This window comes from Dermochelys coriacea, chromosome 6, assembly GCF_009764565.3.
Source record: "Dermochelys coriacea isolate rDerCor1 chromosome 6, rDerCor1.pri.v4, whole genome shotgun sequence".
Taxonomy (NCBI): Eukaryota; Metazoa; Chordata; order Testudines; family Dermochelyidae; genus Dermochelys; species Dermochelys coriacea.
Window position 1 is genome coordinate 15,785,678 of NC_050073.1, and position 15,042 is coordinate 15,800,719.

The 15,042-nt window shown below is 45.5% G+C and overlaps 1 protein-coding gene and 1 long non-coding RNA gene across 2 annotated transcripts in view; one reads left to right on the forward strand and one right to left on the reverse strand.

The window, feature by feature from the left end:
• LOC122460535 overlaps positions 1 to 11,940 on the reverse strand; it is a 50,437-nt gene extending 38,497 nt beyond the window's left edge. The window contains exon 1 of the long non-coding RNA XR_006281902.1: positions 11,775 to 11,940. This is a non-coding gene — a long non-coding RNA (uncharacterized LOC122460535). The remainder of the gene's footprint in view (positions 1 to 11,774) is intronic.
• Positions 10,880 to 15,042, forward strand: part of CHKA (choline kinase alpha) — a 42,581-nt gene continuing 38,418 nt past the window's right edge. The window contains exon 1 of the mRNA XM_038406988.2: positions 10,880 to 11,534. Within this exon, the coding sequence (XP_038262916.1) occupies positions 11,233 to 11,534 (302 nt within the window). The 5' untranslated portion in view covers positions 10,880 to 11,232. The remainder of the gene's footprint in view (positions 11,535 to 15,042) is intronic.

The window sequence follows — 15,042 nt, forward strand, 5'->3', positions numbered from 1 at the left end:
TTGTCCTGAAGGATCCCTGAGTACTTCACAAGGTATGGGCCCAAGTCTCCACTACTTCGCACAGGTTTTATGTAAGCATAACTCCACAGAAGTTCATGGAAAGTCAAGCCTCAGATATGTACAATCATAATATTCAGCCACTTCTGAAGTGGGGGAAAGGGAGAAAACATTGGCTAAGGATACCAGAGCAAGCAACTCTTGCAAATGCCTTGGGATATTTAGGATGATATTTTAAAAGCTGCTTAAAGGATTTAGAGACATCAGTCGGGGAGTTGTGTGTCCCAGATTCTCTAGGAAGAGTTAAAAACCTCAGCATTAGTGCCTATGGAGACCTGACTAGACCTTAGTTTTTAAGGTCTCAGCCAAGACCAATTGGATACTTAATGTATATGTCTCAGCAGGATGAAAAGCAGAGCTATCCCCTCTCAGCCTGTGACAATCTCTTGGATTTGGTGATCCTCTGGCCTTTATCTAGTCTGCTCTAGAACATCTTTAAGTGGTGTTTTTAACCCAGTGACTTCCTCCTTGACAAGTTGTTCTTTAAATGATCTCACTGTTAGAAAGGGTTTCTAAATGTGTAACTTTAATGGGCCCTCTAGCTACAGGTTGTTGGTTGTTAGTTAGTTGTTAGTTTATCATTAAAGATGATAAACCTCATCTGAGTAACATATGAACTGCCTGAGCTTTTGTCCAAAATGAAAGCTGACCCACCTCACCTTCACTCAATATGACATTCTGGGGTGCAATCCAGACCAGTGAGGCGGTATGTCCAGGGCCAGTGCAAGGATGTTTCCGCGCCCTAGGCGAAACTTCCACCTTGTGCCCGCCCCCCTCCCGCAGGAGCCTGATGGCAGCTTCCCGTCTCCCCCCTCCCCTTGGCCCAAAGAGCTGTGCGGCAGCTCCCCGCCCCCTCGCTTGGCCTGGGCAGCCGTGCAGCAGCTCCCCGCCCCCCCCCCACTCCCTTCAGCCTGGGGAGCCGTGCGGCAGATCCCCACCCCAGCTCACCTCTGCTCCACCTCCTCCCCGAGCACACCGCTGCCGTTCCGCTTCTCCCACCTTCCAGGCTTGTGGGGCCAATCAGCATGCCACCCCCCACCTGTTACTTGCTACAGGCGGCCCTCCCCACGCCCCCATACCCCAGCTCACCTCCGCTCCACCGCCTCCCTGGAGCACGCTTTTGGCCACCCCCAACCACTTGGCGCCCTAGGGCGGCCGCCTAGTTTGCCTAGTGGTTGCACTGGCCCTGGGTATGTCACCATCTGCCCTGCAAGATGGGGTGCCTTGCAATGTTTTGCTGCTGTGGCTCCCAATCTGGGCTCCTCACAAACAGCATGTAGGCCACACCCTGAGGGTCTGTGTACAGCCACAGTCACAGCCCTGGTCCAGCAATTCTGAATCTAGCAGCCTGTTAGCAAACACCAACCACACTCTGGCTTCCAGCAGCCTTTGTTATTACATGCAGGGTGACCCAAACACACTCCCAATCCTGAATTTCCCCTAAAAAACATGTGTTCTGCACTGTCTAGCCCTCTCAGACAGTCCGGATATATTATGTCCATTGCCCCTTTAAGGGGTTCAAGATACAACAGCTTGCCACCCTAAATGGAGTTATCTGGTCAGTTCACAACACTGGATTAGTTTTGATTAAAGAATAAAACGAGTTTATTTTACTCCAAAGAGAGAGGTTTTAGGGAAGTACAAGTATTAAGGCTTTAAAGTCAGAAGTGATTTCAAGAAAAATGAAGATAAAATGCTTCGTAGTACTAAACTTAACAAATTAGACTAGGTTCAAAGTGAAATTCTTACCCCAAGTTTTCATTAGCATTGCTGAACAATTTTCAGGTACAGATCTGCTCCCAAGATCCAACAGCTGTTTCTTTTGTAATATTAGTTGAAAACAGAGAAATGGATAGGAAGAGATAACTTGGAGTATTTTTGACCCTCACTTTTAAAGTTCAGTCAAGCTTTGAAATGCATTTTCCTGAGTGTGACACCTAAATAAAGTTCTTTCCAGCTGAGAGCAAGGAGACATGGAGTCTGGTGGAGGAAGTTCCACATTGTTTCTTTTTACCTGTATGCTCAAAAGCAGATTTGCCTTGTCTCTTGCTTCCCGCTCCTTTCCATGCCAAAGAATGGCCACTTGATAGATGATGGCCAACTAGCTTTGATGACACCTGGCTAAGGGTGTAAACTTGTCCTTTGTCTTTGAGAAACAGATTCATGCACTTACCAGATTTGTCTGGTAAATATACTTCAGTCAAGATTTCAGCTTATGATCAAAACTTTATGTATAATGTTGCTACACACATTTCAATATGGTATTATTGATCAGCAAGTTATTAGTTTTCAAAAGATACCTCACAAGGCATATTTTGTATAAAGATTATTACACTAGGGTATGAATACAGAGGTGCGGTCTGTCGCACTCAGGCATGAAAAAGTTTGGCTAACTTCAGATAATGTTGCACTCCTTTAGAGTGTATGGATGAGCTGTGGCACTCAGACTATCTTCAAGGCTGCCATTTAAGTTGCGCTCTAACCATGGCTCCTCCACAATAGCTTGTGGCAACTATGACATCCATTAGCCAGGAAACTTTCAAAGTAGGCATAATTTTGTGAGGAGAGCTTCAGAGGTGATAGAGTAATTCCCCTCCAGACCACACAGTCTGACCACAACCATTACTGAAGTCTCAAGCATGCAATAGACTTAAAACCCCACCTCCACAACACATTTGTTCACCATTAATTGAATGACTATGTTAATTATACATGTTTGGTTATTTTCTTTTGGCTTATTAAAACCTATTTGTAACAGATCTTACAGCTTTAGCTGTGGGCTAAGCCGAACCTCAAGAAAGTTACACAAATAGAAACAGCTAAGCTAAAACTGTAGCAGCTAGACTCCACTCTCTAAACACATTCTAAACAGACGAAAGAGTTGCATCACTCATGACTAACCATGCTCTCGAGTCAAAAGTGCTATTACAAATGTTATTTCAGACTCAATTATTAAAACCTATTAGCCTAACATACATAGCTAGCATAGTAAATTACTGCCCAATAAGCAAAAGTGGTCACCTTAACTCAAAAAAGATATATTGGAATTGGAAAAGGTTCAGAAAAAGGCAATAAAAATTATTAGGGATATGGAACAGCTTCCATATGAGGAGAGATGAATAGGACTGGGCTTTTCAACTTGGAAAAGAGATAACCAAGGGGGGATATGATAGAGGTCTATGAAATCATGACTGGTATGAAGAAAGTAAATAAGGAAGTGTTATTTACTCCTCCTCATAAAACAGGAACTAGGGGTCACCAAATGAAATTAATAGGCAGCAAGTTTAAAACAAAAAAAGCAAGTATTTCTTTGTATAACGCACAGTCAACCTGTGGAACTCTTTCCCAGAAGATATTGTGAAGGCCAAGACTATAAAAGGGTTCAAAAAAGAACTAGATAAATTAATAGAGGATAGGCCCATCAATGGCTGTTAGCCAGGATGGGCAGGGATGTCCCTAGCCTCTGTTTGCCAGAAGCTGAGAATGGGCGACAGGGGATGGATCACTTGATGATTACCTGTTCTGTTCATTCCATCTGAAGCACCTGACATTGGCCACTGTCAGAAGACAGGATACTGGGCTAGATGGACCTTTGGTCTGACCCAGTATGGCCATTTTTATGTTCTTATAGGGAGAAGAAAATTGACTGTATGGTAAACCAAATCATTCTAGGATTAGTCTATGAGCTACTTCGTCATATAGTTTGAATGTGCACAGGACAACAGACTTTGAAGTAAGTGTTACAGAAATAGGTCTGGCAATTTTGGGGGGCAGTGGGGTCTTTTTATCTAATAGACGTGGCTACCAGAAATTGGAAATGGAAGGGGAACTATTAATGTTTTTCTTTCAGTTGTCCACTGAATTAATTAGGTATGTACTAGTTTGTCCAAGTACAGAGCTTTCTCTCTCCCCCAGCAATCTGTTTGTTTAGTAAATATTAAAATGAAACCTGATGTTATGTGCAGGATTTACTATCCTGTTAACAAGAAATGCCTGAACATGGGAAGGAGAGTTTTAACTGGTTTGGCTGTTGTATTTTCCAAGCATCTGCACACAGAAGTATCTTAATGTTATCAAGTTCTTAGCCAATGTACACATCCTCAGTTTCATATGTTTTACTTTAAAATCAGCATCAGCTGTCTCTGAAATATTATTGACAGAAGTGAGTAAGTCTTGGGAGAGGTGTAACATACAACTCTAACAAGTGACAGATGTCTCATCTGGGCCTTTCCCACCACCACCACCACCACCTCTGTAAGCATACTTCCTCCTTGCAGCACACACATTGCCAAAGGGAACATGCTCCTTACCATGCACAAGTGAATGAAACCAGGGCTGGCTTTGGACGCTCTTTCTTACTGTGGGTTTGTGAGATTGTTAGCAGAAGCTTTTCACCACAGGGTACATATACCACTGGCAGCCATTAGCCCAGTGTATGGCTACAGTAGAAAAAGCAAAGGGGGACTGGATACAAACAAAATAAAATAATATTCTTCCTGTTCAAGGCACAGTTTAGGCTCCCATGAGCACTTATCACTGATTGTTTTCTAGTATAAAGAATGGTTATAAATGAACTAAAAAACTAGTATTTGATGCATTTCCTTAGCTAAAAAATACTCCCCTCCCACAGTTGAGTGTGTGGTTGGTTGAGTGTGTGTTGGTTGTCCAGAGGTTATTGCCTTCCACTTCACCCACAGCTGTATTCCAGTGATAAAGTAATTCCTGTATGTATTTTGGACCAAATTCTTAAGTTTTTACTCAGACAACTCTGTTGAAGCGAATGCAAGTTCTGCCTGAGTAAGCATCCCTAAGTTCTACTTGCACCTCTGCAACTGACTTGTCTTGTGATGTTAGGAAAATCATTGACCTCAGTTTCCTGTAATACTTACAAACACCAGCTAATGAACCCTCACAACACACCTGTAGATAGCACACTCAGAGTTCCTCAGATAAATGGTGGTATAGAGACATAGGTGCTGGAACTAGAGGTGCTGGGGATGCTGCCGCACTCCCTGCTTGAAGTGGTTTCAATTATATACAGGGTTTGCAGTTTGGTTCAATGGCTCTCAGCACCCCCACTATAAAAATTGTTCCAGCACCCCGTATAGAGAGACATATTAACAAAGAGTAGCTACCTCTCCTCATTCTCCTCCCACCCTCCAATGTTTTAAAGCAGGAAGTTCCTTTGGGGTAAGTCCCCCAACTGGACTGTTAATAACTAGATTACTTTCAGGTTGTGTTTTTTTCCTAGACCCAGTCTTCAATTTGACAGACCAGAGCGTGCTCTCCTGATGCCACCATGAACAAGACAGAACCAGGGAGCTGACAGACCATTTTGTAGCAGAGGATAGGCTGAGACATTGCCACAAGAAAGAGATATTTCCCCCTTTGCTTGCTCCTCGGAAAAGCCAACTTGGTTTTCTACCAACAGCAGAATAGCATGAGGATTGATGGGGGCAGGTTGAAACCTGCTGGAATGGGAAATGCACAAATGAGTCTAAGAAAGTGTGGAGGGTCCATTAATGGATTGGATAATTGTTCCTTTATATTTTGCACTGAAATTTGGGGGCAGGAGTTGGGGTAGAGACTTAGTTCCCAGAGCAGTCCAGCTAGAGAGTGACAGAGAGAAGTATCGACTGCCACATAAAGAATGGCTCCCTACCACAATAACCTTGATTCAAGATGACTGCCCGTAGGGATCCATATTGTAGGTGAAGTGCATGAGCTCATAACTTCTGAATACTCGTGTCCTTTGAAGAGAGCAGTGAAAATGGATCGTGCTGGTAATAACTTCATGGTTGCGATGGTAAGTAATTACTTTCTTCTTTGAGTATAACCTGCAATGATTCCCATAGCAGGTCCAACTGGTAAGGAGCTTGTCTGAAGAATCTGACTTGACTAAAAGACTGCACGACCGAACCCCATTGGAGGTTGGGAAGAAATTAGCAGAAATTTGAGGGGACATACACAGGAGCATTTAACTCCAGTGCTTAAGAGTAAAACATCTGTTAGAAACCCTGAACTCCTGGTGCTATTACTAAGGTGGAACTGAAATAAGAGTGGGACTTATATCTAAATCTCATTCCTGAATTTTAACCACTTGATCATTTGTGTTCTAGGAATTAATTTTATAATTCTATTTTGGTAATGAGCTTCGTTCCAATGTATTATGATGTTACCAGAAAGCCTTTGCAAAATTAAAGCTTTCTTACGTGCATTGTCTAATTCCCAACAATAACATAGACTCCTTTTGGGGAATAGACTAAAGTGCTGACAAACACAGTTGCAAGCAGTTAAAATATGGTCACAGATTTTTCCTTTTAATTTTAATGTGAATTTAGCATTTGTAAAAATTACTAGCTTGCCAGGTCTTGAGTGAAGTTCTCTTTTCACCCACAGAATAGGTACAGCAGAGGCATGTCAGTACAAACTTTTCATACATGGATCCACCAGTGTGCCTCATGCCCAACCTGGAGGGACCACCTCTAGAGCCCAAAGAGTATTCTCTATATGTCTAATCTAATGTTCATTGAAATCAATGGGAGTACTTCCACTGACTTCACTCGGCATTGGATTGAGTTCTGAGCGCATTCATCCTTGGCCTGTCTGCACTAACTGCCAACAAAGTTGACGCTAGTGCCAATGCTATCTGTTATGTGATCACCTGCCCACTCAAAACCGGTCTGACAAGAACAAACTCATGTCATAAAGGCCACAGAACAGCCTTGAGAGGTTAACACTTTTAGTCTACATTGACCTGGAATTTTCAATTTAGAGATGAAAGGCTCTCTCGCCAGTAACCAAGACCCTGACCCAAATCCACCTCCTGGGGATTTTTTTCAGATGAGAAAGTAGCTCAATATAACTTTTTAAAAAATAATTAAATTTGTTCTAAAAAATATTTAAAAGGAATAAACTAAAACATTAGAAAGAGAAAAAATGAAGCTGTTGATAATCAGACCCTATATGTAGCTTTATATGAGGTAAGCAGCTTGAAGCTCATATGAACTATCATCTTCATTTGTCAGCAGGCCTTCTAGCTCTCTGCTCTTGAATTGACTGCACTGTATCCATTCAAAACTCCAGTGTGTGAGCCCCTCAAGGGATGGATTATGCTAAGATGGGTGTATAACACTATGAGCTATTGTAAAGTTTCTATGTTTCTTATGTTTCTATAAAAATTACTAAAATTCCAATAATAATTAATAAATGGAATACCGAACAGAACAAACAGCTATAGGAAATAGCTGTGTGGTCAACAGGTTTCCACATAGGTGCATGGAGTCTGTCTGTGTGGCTCTCAGTGTTGGATGGTGGCCTTATTTATTGAGAAGAATGATGTTAAGGAACAAAGAAGGTGAATGTCCTGTAATGAGAAGGCTTTAAAACAAGGTGATTTTTCTGCCTCCGTTTAAGTTCTTTGAGCTGTTGAAACACATTCTTCTCAGAGTTTGAGACAGAAGGGTCAGGTAGAGCAAATGTCAGTGAGACTATCCACCAGTACCAACAGTTTGGAGTCTCATGAGGAGATGAGACAGACTCTTTGGACAAGTCGATTGAATCATCTCTCCACAGGAGAAGCAAATAATGGCTTTCTTCTTTGACTTCTCTGCTTTTTCCACTCCGATAGCAATTGTAGAGAAAGCTAATCAGAAAATTCTAGCCAGAGAAAAAAATTGCTGGAGCTAGTTCCTGTTTCCTACCATGTGATAAAGCAGAGTGAGACCAGGGCATTCAGGAAACACAAGGTCAGTCCTAAAGTCCAAGACACCTAAACTTCCCAGTGTTTTCTTTGGTTCTCCTGCCTGCATGTTTCAATGACATTTGATATTCAATGTTTCATGTTACAAAATGAACTTTCCAATTACAGAACTCTTCTTACTACTTTGTAACCTAGCATCAAAGGCTTTTCTGCCTCTCCAGATAGATCCCTGGAAAGAAGAATTTCCCATCAACCATAAGAAGCCAACTGTCATTCCCAACTGCCACAAAACCTCCTGACCCCCAACATTCCATCCCTTCTTCCGTTACCAGGGCCCTGGCTGCCGTTCTCAAAAGCCATGAAATATTCTGATTAAAGGGACACCACCTATAAAACATTCTGGGACAGACCCTCACCTGATCAGCCTAGTTTCACTGAAGTCAAATTGAATTATGCTGAATTACACCAGCTGAGGAGCTAGCCATTTTTTGGTTTTGTTTTTTTTTGTGTGAATAGCAGAGGAAACCACTGTCCCTTCATGCAGAAATTTCTTCTGCTTCTGTGGCCCCAGGACAGATATGCATCTTAGGTAGTGGTCTGACACCTCTATCTCAAATGCAGCAAAAAACACCAGCAAACAGCTTCAAGTCCATCTGACCATGGTAAATTGGATTCTTGTTCTGAGCTGTACTCCTCAAAGAGCACTGTCCACACCAAAGGAGGTGCTTCTGTCCACGGAATAGGTATAACAATGGGCAACGGTAGTTTAAACTCCCAGTACATTTCTCCACCAAGGCCTCAGTCTGGCAAAACACTTAAGATTTACTGAATCTATCTAGCATGAGTCATAGAATTTAAGGCCAGAACAGACTACCAGATCATTTAGTCTGACCTCCACAGGCCACCACTGAACCTAACAACTGAAATTAGATCAAAACAAAACAGAAGTACTCATATGGCCCCCATTACCACAGTACTTGAGCACCTCACAATACCCCTGTGAGGTAGGGAAGTAGTATTATCTCTATTTTACAGATGGGAAACTGAGGCATAAGACTAAGTCACTTGTGCAAGATGTCTAGGATTGAGCCAGAAATTGAATCCACATCTCCTGAGTCCTAATCTAGCACCCTCGCCATTGGACCACCCTTCCTCTCAATTATTAGGGACCAATATGCCTCAGCCATGAGTCTGATTTTCAGTTGTGTTGTGGCTTCTTTATCACCAAAAAGCAGCTCTAAAACCAACCCACAAAACTCTCCTGACTCCTCTCTCAAAACTCCTATGCTAGTGGGAGATTCTCCAATGGTGAAGAGGCAGGGCAGGATGCATGGGCCAGAAAGGGGGATGCCACTGTAAAGAATTAGCTGAGAAAAAAAAGTGAAGATGAATCTTCCATGCACCCCAATGATCGCCAGCTACTATACTGGTCCCTTAAAGCCACTGGCAGCTAGTATTAGAGGAGCCCTCCAGCTGCTCTGATATATGCACAGTCAACCTGTGGAACTTGTGCCAGGGGATGTTGTGAAGGCCAAAATTATAACAAGGTTCCAAAAAGAACAAGATAAGTTCATGGAGGATAGATCCATCAATGGCTATTAGCCAAGATGTTCAGGGATGTAATCCCATGCTCTAGGTGTCCCTACCTTCTGATTACCATCTGGGAACGGGCAACAGGGGATGGATCACTTGATGATTACCTGCTTTGTTCATTCCCTCTGAAGCACCTGGCATTGGTCACCACTGGAAGACAGGATACTGGGCTAGATAGACCATTGGTCTGACGCAGTATGGCCATTCTTAGGTTCGCTGGGGGACCTGGCTGATGGAGAGGTAGCTCAGGATCATAGCAGTGTAAAGATGGCATGTTTCTTTATTGCTCTTTTATGATAAGAGAGGCTATTAAGTCTTAGGCAATTTTAACATTCCCTCCCACTCCACCTGAGGGCTAGGACAGCTGACACTGATTTCAGCTGATTATGATGTCACCATTCCAACACGGCAAATATTGCCAGTCTTTCAAGAAAAAGAAGTCAGAGCATGATATTTCTTATATTTCCAATGTAAAAAACAAATAGATTTTTAAAAAAAACAAAACAAAACTTTAAAGCAATGTACACAGAAACAAATTTTCCTCTGGAGTTCACCTTTCGGTGAACCTTACAGGTCAAATGTGTGCAGTTTGTCATCCCTGTGTGAATCAACTCCAACTGAATAAGACTGTTAATTAGCCTGCATCTTTCCATAAGAGCTTGGGCTAGAGGAACTCCTGGTTACCATGAGCCAATCTGTCCTGCACAGCAGCAGCTCCCACAATGCTCACTGCAGTGGACAGATGGCACTACCAGGCCAAGCCTAACACCCCAGGACATACTCAGTCAATTAAACACTAGCTACCGAATGATGTAATAATGCTATATTGAATTCCCAGATATTCATAGAATATCAGAGTTGGAAGGGACCTCAGGAGGTCATCTAGTCCAACCCCCTGCTCAAAGCAGGACCAAACCCCAATTTTTGCCCTGGATCCCTAAATGGCCCCCTCAAGGATTGAACTCACAACCCTGTGTTTAGCAGGCCAATGCTCAAGCCACTGAGCTATCCCTCCCCCCATTAACAAACCTCAAATAAGGTGACCTCAGCTTGGCCCCAGTCCCCCTCTTCTGCTTGTTCAGCTGTACTCAGAGCTCAAGTACCCTTCTAGCTGTGCCCCGCCTTTTGCCTTCCTCTCCAGTGACTGCCCAGCTCTGCTAAGGCTTAATGTCCTCCCCCTCCCACGGAGACACTTGTGGTTGAGAGGTGGATGCTGAGCGCAGCAGGAGAGAGCATCCTTGTGTTCGGCGGGGCAGAGAGAGACGGCGGGCGCAGCTGGAGAGGGGAAACGGAGCCACACGGGGAGGGGAAGGGTGGTGGGCACAGCTGGGGGACGGAGGCAGTGGGGGCTGAGCTCAGGAGGAGGGGGGCGTGGAGCCGGAACACACAGTGAGGGGGAGCTAAGCCCAGAGAAGGGGCTGAGGGGCGGAGCTCAGAGGGGAGGGGGATGGAAGCTGAGCACGGGGCAGGGGGAGGTGGGGCTGACCTTCGCGGGTGAATCACCTTGCTCTCTCTCCGCATCATTGTGATGCGCGGGAGCCGCACCGATCGCCCGGGCAACCAGGAGCAGCCAATCGGCAGCTTGTGTGCCCCTCACAAAAGCTTGCGTTGCGGCAGCTGGAGCCGCAGCTTCCTTTCTGCGCCAATCAGGAGGCGTCTGGTGCCGGAGCCCGCAGGACTGGTGCGGATCGAGAGCCAATCAGAAAGGGCGGCGGGGGGTGAGGGGGAGGGGGGCGAAGGGGGTGTGAGTGAGATGAGCGGGTCCGCGTGCCGAGCGGGTATAAGAACGGGAAGCAGGCGCGCGCCTCTCGTATTCCGTCTGCGGGCTCCGATTTGAGCGCGTGCACCTCTCCCACCGCCTTACCTCACCCGCCCGCGCTATGAAGACCAAGTTCTGTAACGGCGAAACCGAGCCCTCCCCACTGGGGCTGCTGCTCGGCTGTAGCCCCGGCCCCGGGGTGGTCCTGCCCGCCGCGGGGCAGCCGCCGTCGCCGCCCACTCACCCTGAGGCTGACGGCAAGGAGCTGGCGGGGGTACGGGCGCCGCCGCCGGCCACGCTGCCGCCATCTGAGGAGGAGCCCGACTCCCGCACCCGCCGCAAGGCGTATCTGTGGTGCAAGGAGTTCCTGCCCGGGGCCTGGCGGGGGCTGCGGGAGGAGCAGCTGCGCATCAGCCCCATCAGGTCAGTGCTTCCGGGGGGGGGGAGGGGGGCAGGAGTGAGGGCCCTGGGGCCACATCAACGGCGCTATGGGGGAGCGGGGCAGTGAGTGAGGGCTAGGGGAGGGGGACACTGGAGATGGGGCGGATGGCGGGCGCTCTAGGCCTGAGGGGGTAGGGAGCCAGTTGGTTTCCCCCTTCTTCCCCTCCCCCCGGGCCGGGTGATGGGCGCTATGAGGCTGAGTGGGCGGGGACCTTCTCCCACCTGCATTCTCTTTCTGGCTTGGGGCGCTGTAGGATGCGCGGGGTAGCCCCCCCTCCCTGCTTGTGGGGGGGGGAAGCAGGCAGGCTGAGCTCCTCGGGCTGGATTCTTCCTCCTCTCCCCCTCGCCAAGAAGACCAGCTGCAAGGTCAGTGCGGCCAATCAACCTAGAGTCCCGCGGGGGCGGGGCAGGGAGGACCTACCTTCCTCTGCATCCTCCAAAGCCCAGGCGGTATAGGGGGCTGGGCAGCAGAAATCGGTTCAAGTTCAGCATTGTCAAGTCACGGCATCGAATCCAGAACCACAGTAAAGAGGGAGGGTCCGGCACTGTTACGTCTGTGGCTCTCCTCTGAGGCAAGAGGAGATGCTCTGGGTGGTTACCGAAATATGCTTGATTCATGGCTCAAGAGGGAGTTTGTGGGAGCTCCTGCACTGCTTATACAAATGCCTAGAAATGCTTGCCCTCTATTTAGAACAATTTGAGTGTTTCAAACTTGTTCCTTGTTTTTTTTTGGTCTCGGTGGCTTTTTTCAGTGTTCAGAATTTCATATTTTCTTTTCATCCTGTAAATTGCAAATGGTAGTGCAAATCCCAGCATTGTGAGTCATCTTTAGGTTTCTGTAGTCCTGTGATTCAGCATGTCAGTTCATTACCATAGAGTAACCAGGTTTGTATAGCTTGGATATGAAAATGTGGGAGTTATGGAGTGTGGATTCTTTGGTCAGCAACTGTATGTAATGTATTTTGGAACTGCTCTCTGAGTGAAAGAGAGCAGTATCTGTTTTTTACATCAGTCTTAAATACTTCTAAATGCCCAGTAGTTCTGACCATTACTGTGGTTTAAGGGTTTGAATTTTCAAAAGCCACTATGTGTGAAAGGGATTTGTGACTGCAAAATTATTTGCCCAACCAGTTTAAAATATTGTAGGATCTTAATTAACTAGAAATCTAGTACTGTTTAATTCTCTAACTGACCTTCAGGAGCTACACTTGTACCTGAGTCCCCCTGGCATTGTTTGTGGCTCTAAAACATGTTCCATTTTTAAATGTTTCTCCCATCCTTGTTATGTGAAACCCATGCAGAGCACTGATTATTCAGGTTAAATGGTGGAAATGACTAGACAGAGTAGATGGAGTATAAAATGAAGACTCTTCCTGAATTTCTTATGCTAAACTAAGATGGTGTCTGTTTTTTTAACTCTTTATACAGATATGATCTGAGTTGGCTGTTTTCTATAATTATTTAAACATTAAAGAATCACAATCATTATAGTTTTCTAATATTCTGACTTTATCTGTCCAAATAGCTGCAAATAGTCACCAGAATGACAATATGTAAAAGTCCTTTTATTGCCAGTTAATAGATTAATCTTATTCCTACTGTGTTGGATACTTACTTTACTCTGATCTACCCACTCCTGTTCTCCTCTTTCAGTCTGCTTCACCAACTGAGGCTAAACATTTCCATTTTGCCTCAGACTGTGGTGTGCTCTCCTGCATTTCTTGGAAGGTTTCCCTTTTGCCTTTGAGACAAATTATCCAGGTCATTTGCACTGGGAGCTGCCCTCAGGAAGGGGCAGTGACAAAAAATACCTTAAATTGTTGCATTTTGCTGGCCAGCAATTGCACTCTACTGCCATAGAATCTCTTGGACTCAGTTTCCCTCTTAAGGAGAACATAGCCCTGGATTAACAAAATTGGGTACTCTGTTAATGGCTGTTTATGGAAAACTGCTCTAATGACACAGTGCATCCAAGAGGCTCAGAGCACCATCATTGCCAGGAGGCACTGGAGATTGAGATGGGTCATGTGCTTTGGAGGAAAACTGATTCCATCACTAGAGTAGCAATAAGATGGACACCTTAAGGCAAGCAAAAATGAGGCTGCCTGAAAACAACATGGTGAAGAGTTGTGGAAGCTGAATTGAAAAACCTGGAGCACAGCTGGGAGATTTGAAGGATTTGACAAACAGACAGGAGTGGAGGAGCTTTGGCTACTATGCCTCTGGCGTTTAGGGCAATGTCAATGTGACCTGTGGGGCTCTAGCAGTTTTGGGGTCTCTCCCTTGGCCCCACCTGCCACCCCAGGTGCTTCCACTAGCCAATTTAAAATGGCCTGGGGCCCTGGCAGTGCAACAGAGCTGAGTGGTGTCTGCCTGCTTGCTATGTCTGCTAGCGCCTCCCTGGGGTGGAGCAGGGTTGTGCCTCTGTGCACTACTCCTGCCCCAAGCGCCCCTGTGGCCAATAGGAAGCTGCAGAGGCGGTGTCTGGGGGCAGCAGCACATGGAGGTCCACTGGCCTGCCCTGCCTTAGAGCCCCAGGTAAGGGCCACACCTTCTGACTCTCTCCCAGAGCCTGCACCCTCTCCTACCCTCAAACTCTCTTCCCAGAGCCTTAGGCAGGTGGGGGCGGGGTGGAGTTTTGGGCAGCATGAGTGACATTATTGGCCTGCTGGGAGGATTTGAGGACTGGCACTGGCTCTAAGGTAAATTGAGTTTGAGATCCCTGCATAATAGGAACATGATGATGATGGAAAATTGCTACCAGTTTAGATGTAGAATATATTGATCCTGATGTCAGGGAGGGTCAAAATATTGTGATAGCAGAGTGAACCACATTGCTCTGGCTAATTGCACAGCTTTTATAAGCTGTGCAATTCCTATAAAATGTTTATATCAATTGCTTTTATATAACAGAACAAAGTAATATGTGAAAATGACAACCATGCCATTTTTGCTCTGCTTTGGAAAACTGAGCAGAGACATTGGAGATGTTGCCTCTTGCAAAGGTGTTACTTTTTTCCCCTATCTGTGGCCGTTAATCAGCAGGGCAGGGATGGTGTATGCCAACCTTTACTGAGTAGAGTAGCACACCATAGTGCTATCGGACATCTCTCTACAGGCTAACAAAGGAGTTCCTGTTTGAAGTGCCAAATCGTACAGTGCCACAGAAGCAGATTAATTGAAACTTGTTGCCTTTTCACATCCTTTTTTTTCATAGTCACATTGGAATTGTATTCAGTAGCTGTAAATACAGCTTTAAGTGACTTATGTCACAAGGAAAGCCTTTATTGGTCTCCTGTATGATGTGCCTTGATTAAATCTTTCAGAGATGAAGTGCATGAAACTATTGCCCTTGCAAAGCATAGTCGAGTCAAGTTCAACCTAAACAAGTTAAATGGGGTTGCACAAGGATTCCTGAGCCTTGATAGTGTCACCAGTAGAGCACCAGACTAATACACTTCAAAATCAGTCATTCATGTAGGAATTGTCA